At 46.3% G+C, this 5531-nt stretch overlaps 1 protein-coding gene across 1 annotated transcript in view; it reads left to right on the top strand.

Annotated features, from left to right (window-relative positions):
- The window catches only part of LOC134446482 (E3 ubiquitin-protein ligase TRIM47-like), a 3858-nt gene extending 3030 nt beyond the window's left edge, over positions 1 to 828 (top strand). Inside the window, exon 4 of the mRNA XM_063195852.1 lies at positions 745 to 828. Coding sequence (XP_063051922.1) covers positions 745 to 828 — 84 coding nt within the window. The remainder of the gene's footprint in view (positions 1 to 744) is intronic.
- The last annotated feature ends 4703 nt before the right edge of the window (positions 829 to 5531 follow it).

The raw sequence follows: 5531 nt of genomic DNA, 5'->3' as shown, positions 1-5531 counted from the left end.
ATGTCATGCGGGTGTGCGGGCGTCCAAGTTGCTTTCTTCTCTAACTTTTCTGGCGAAGTGCCGTTACTAGTTCTATCGCATCTGGTTGTCTAGTCAAGACCGCGTCGTTAGTTCTATCGCATCTGGTTGTCTAGTCAAGACCCCGTTACTAATTCTATCGCATCTGGTTGTCAAGTCAAAAACCCAGTCGTCAATTCTATCGCATTTGGTTGTCAAGTCACCAACATTCTGCGCGCGTCCTTACATGCCTCTGATAGAGGCGCGTCTCACTAGATTAGGAAGTGGTGCCCATGGCAACGTACAAAGCGCAGTGGTGAATCTACTTTCTCACGAAGCCTTACATCAACATATTAATAAATTAATACTTAAATGCTGGTAACCGGGTGATAAGCGGAATAGCGGCCTTCGAGGTGTCCCGATATCAAGGGAAAATGGACTTGGCGAAGCGAACAGCCCTTGGGCTGCGCCGTCGGGCTGTTTAGAACGCTCCGCCTCGTCCATTATTTCCCTTGATATCGGGACACCTCGTCGTCCGCTATTCCATACATAATGCAGTCCATTTACAACGCTATCGAGTTAACCATATGACAAAAGTGCCTCTCTTTCACAAATGCATGTAATTAGGGTCTCGCAACAACCCCCCACACACACAATTCGGCCCATTGACAAGTCTCAGAAGTGGTAGGTAGCACAATGGCCAGCGCAATCGCTCGCGCTCTCTGATGTCACAATCTACGATTACAGTTGGCTGGGGTCAAAGGTCAAGTAGCCAGCGCGTCATCAGGGAGTCTGGAGCCCGAGGGGGAGCGAGGCGAGGCGGGGTTATGAGGGGAGATGGAGAGATGGCAGGAGGGCAGCACATCAGAGGACTAGTGTGTTTGTGTGTGTGCGCATGTGGCTAGTGTTTTGGAGGCCAAGCGTGTGTGTGTGTGTGTGTGTGTGTGTGTGTGTGTGTGTGTGTGTGTGTGTGTGTGTGTGTGTGTGTGTGTGTGTGTGTGCCTATGTACTGTATGCGTGTGAGTGCATGCGTGTGTGTGCATGCATGTGGGCATGACCAAGCATGTGTGTGTGTGTGTGTTCATGTGCGTGTGCATGCAGCATGCATGTGTGAAACGCTAGTGTTTGGAGACAGGTCCTCCACTGGTGGAGTGGACGGAGGGATGGAGGAGCCATAAGGGAGGATGGAGGGGCCATAAGGGAGGATGGAGGGATGGATGGTGGTTATAGAGGGGAGGTTATGGATGGCTGGGGCTGGCATGGACATCAGAAGGGGTTAGCGGTTAGCAGCTAGCCAGACACTGTGTGTGCCTTTGAAGATAGGATGGCCTGGCCTGATAAGGTGCCATCTTTGTGTGTGTGTGTGTGTGCACGTGTGTGTGTGTGTGTGTGTGTGTGTGTGTGTGTGTGTGTGTGTGTGTGTGTGTGTGTGTGTGTGTGTGCGCGCACGTGTGTGTATGTTTGTGTGTATGCGTGTGTGTATGCGTGTGTGTATGTTTGTGTGTATGTTTGCATATGTGAGCCTGCGAGCGTGCGCGCGCATTAGGACCTAGATCCCGTGTGCCCCAGAGGTTTGATCTTACACTGTATAACTTGCAAGCCAGTTAAATGTGAAAAAAAAAATAAGTTGTCCTGCTGCCTCAAGTTTGCAAGTCAACTCAACTCAAAACTTTTCTCAACTCGAGGATTTATCAAGTTGAGTTAACTGACGAACTTAAGGCAGCTGGGCAGCAACTTACTTTTTTTTACGTTTAACTGGCTGCAATGTTTTGCAGTGTAGAGCAAGACCATCAGCACCCCCCCACCCCCCCCCCCCGACCCATATCCCTCCATATTCACCCCACCCCACCCCATTACCCACCCCATACCCCCCCACCCCATACCCCTGCCCTGCCTCTCCCTCCCAGCAACAGATGCTTCAACAGGGCCATATGCAACCTCCCCTGCCATCATGCCGCTGTTTAATTTGTCTGACAGTATGATGCACCGTCTGATTGCCCACTGTGTTGGTCTAAAGAAAGAACAAAGCTGCCAGAGTGATTCTTTTGAGAGAGAGAGAGAGAGAGAGAGAGAGAGAAATCAACACTCCTGATATACTGCATTAAACTGGCAAGCTAGCATGAGAACATCACGGGCCTCATTTATAAAACTTTGCGGAAGAAATGCGCCAAAAGATGGCGCACGCACGAATCTCAGGATGTGCGTGCGCAAGAAAATATTCAGATTTATAAAGCATGGCGCACGCACGTTCCACGTCGATTTTCCTTTATAAATCCCAACTGACTCTGAAGTTGCGGCACATGTGCGCACCTGTGGAAACACCCATTTATCCATGAATATTCAGTGAAACGCCCAAAATGAATATTTATAGTGGACGGCGTGCAGATCAGAAAGCAGACGAGATAGCCTATTTACCACATGTGGAGCAAACGGTTTTATTAGATAGGCCTAGAGAACGTTGGGCAATGTGGAGCAGTTAAGTTTGGGAAGTCGTACAAAAAACAAAATCCCTCGAATTGCAGCATGTGGATGGTTATGTTCGCAAAGGTCCCGCTATAGCCTACCAGAGGTAAAACATTTTTTTAATAAAATAAAATGATGGCATGGACATGAACCTGCCAGGTCATAGACATGTACTAGGCTATTAATGAAGTTGTGAACCAGGGTGAAAATAGCTGCGTCAAGGAAACATCTCACATGGCATATCCCTATGTGAAATTCAACGGTAGAAAATCTATTCGCAGTCTCATCGCACCTCATATGCACCGGGTTTGCCGTTGGTCACTGCGCGCAGCTGTCTGCTTTCAGTTCAAAGCGACGACGCCCCAACTGTCGATCGACATATCCACAGACAGCATGACATATGGGCATTTTCTAGTCTGTATTTATTAAATGTGTGTATTATAAACGTGCATTATCAGTGTATAAGGCCAGCTGTCAAATGCACACCTCTGCTTCTTTGATGACGAATAACCGCATGGAAAAGAAATGACATGCAACAAGAGAAACGAAGCTGTCCATCAGTATGGCACTTGGCTGTATGCTTGCCTGTATGGCTGAGAAAATCAACCATTACAGATGCACTTGGGACTCGAGCAGATGATTCTGCAACTGGCTTAAATGTTGACGTAATTCCTTGCAGACTCGGAACACTTTATAGCCTACCGATACGATTATAGCCTGATACTGGAAAGGTCCCTGGTTATTGTTAATAAAATGTAGGGTATTTCCAAATGTAATGTAGGCCTACCCTAAACATAACATTTGAAGCGTGTATTGCTTCCTCACAAAACATGCATGTGGCTATGGATAGGCCAGGTAGGCCTACTTATTATTTTCTACCATTACCAAACGACAAACAACCGCGTTTTCGTTGCGAACTGGATTAACTAATGTTAAAGTGGCTATCGTGACACGTGACCTCCGATTTTTTTCTTCAACCAATTTCGAGTCGTTCTTCCAGCTACCTCCCGAGGTCGCGCTTTCCGCGTTTGGTCTTTTGTTTAGTGCCTACGCATGGGTCAAACTTTGCGTGGAGCTGCGCATGTTTACCGCCAAGTTCTTTTTCTATAAATACCAAACCTTGCGGTGAACTTGGCGTGCGCAGTCTTTTGTGCGTACGCACCCGTTATAAATGAGGCCCCACATCTTTTTGGATCACGTACAAAATTGACTCACAAAACATGGTGCCGTGATTGTTCAGCCACACAAAATATACAGAACATTAGCTGTAGGCCTACGAGAAAACCAGGAAAAGAGGCAATAGGGACACACACACTAACATAAACACACAGGAAAAGAAAAAACACGCACACGCACACGCACAGGCAAAGGCGCACATGTGTAAATGGCATAGCCCTGTGGACCTTATTTGTTTTAAATATCCGGGCTTCCAAACAAAAAAATAATGTCATTATTAAAAAGTCACTCGTGCGTCTCAGTCAACATATTTGGTTTGAAAGCCTGGCTGTTTAAAACTTTGAAATGGGACTGCAATGGAATTAGCACTACTGTATCACAATGGACAAATATGACTGATTTAGCGTATGCTAATCAATGCCCTGTGGACTCTTGGTGTTTTGTGGCTATCGACAGGAGTAAAATTAGTTTTAGTTTCTTACCGGTGCTACCCCCCACCACCGGCACCACCCGCAAACAAACAATGAACAAACAAAATAAACATGAGCATTACATATCTGTTATCGCTGCAGGACTATTTTGGGTGTCTCTCCATAGGAAGACACTTGTCTCAAATGGCATAATAGTGTGGTTGTACATGTGTTTTCTGCTGAAGCAGCTGACTTTATTATTTTCAAATGTGGGATTTTGGAAGGAAATTAAACACATTCTCTTACTGGTACTGCTCACCAGCTGTAAATTGTACACTGGAGCTGTGCGCCTGTACGTACCCCTCTACTTTCACCACTGGCTTTGGCACAGTTTTGTCCCTTTCAGGAGCTCTACACCGCTTACAACTTAACTTAACACCTTAAGTGTACATTTTGCTTTCATCTTTGCTAGAAAAAAGCAATATGAACAACAGATAGGTCAGTTTACTGTATGCAGAAACATAAGTAGGTTTGCAAGCACCAACACATGCATGCACCGCACCCACACAGACACACACACACCTTCCTCTCTCCTCATTCTCACCAGGTGCCTCTGGGTGTCTGGGTGGTCCTCATTTTAAAGACAAGGTCTGTTCAAACCAAAAGTGCAGGTTTTACAGGTTCTAGGAAGTGTTGTTTGCCTTGTGTATGGTGTGCATAGTGCCATTTCAAGGGGTGCTGAAAAGACTTGAAGTTTACATCAGATTAGCGTAGGGGCCCCCTCCACAAACAACAAGACAGGTCCAACTCAACTTCAAACACGACATACACAAACACACATGCACATACATGCACTCACACAAGCGCATGTGCGCACACACACACACACACACACACACACACGTACACACACACACACACACACACACACACACACACACACACACACACACACACACACACACACGTACACACACACGTACACACACACACACACACACACACACACACACACACACACACACACACACACACACACACACACACACACACACACACACAAACTTCTTAAATGCCACCACACAACAGCAAAGCAACCACCTTCCTTGCAAACAGAGCCTGTTGTCTCTCCAGGCCCATCAGATCTGCATGTCAGAGCGGGATTAGCGCGTCGCTAGCCATGGTTGCGCGCGCGCGTGTGTGTGTGCGTGCGTGTATATGAGTGATTCTACGAATCGACGACGCTTTTAAGTCCATGGATTTTATATGCCAATTCCACTAACTATTAACTGCATCCAATGATGTTTTGGACATTAGCACACATTTATCTTTCATATCATACAGAAAGTGTAGACATGGCATTATTTCCCTCAGCAAGAATGAATATTTAATACTGGTTTTGGGTGTTTTCATGCCGTCCTGTTTTCCAAATGTCAGATTCAGTCTTCATATTAGCATGCAACAAGAAACTTGTTTTGCCCAAGA

Source organism: Engraulis encrasicolus, chromosome 3, assembly GCF_034702125.1.
Source record: "Engraulis encrasicolus isolate BLACKSEA-1 chromosome 3, IST_EnEncr_1.0, whole genome shotgun sequence".
NCBI lineage: Eukaryota > Metazoa > Chordata > Actinopteri > Clupeiformes > Engraulidae > Engraulis > Engraulis encrasicolus.
Note: the sequence above shows the minus strand (reverse complement) of the source record. Positions and strands in the feature narration are given on the sequence as shown.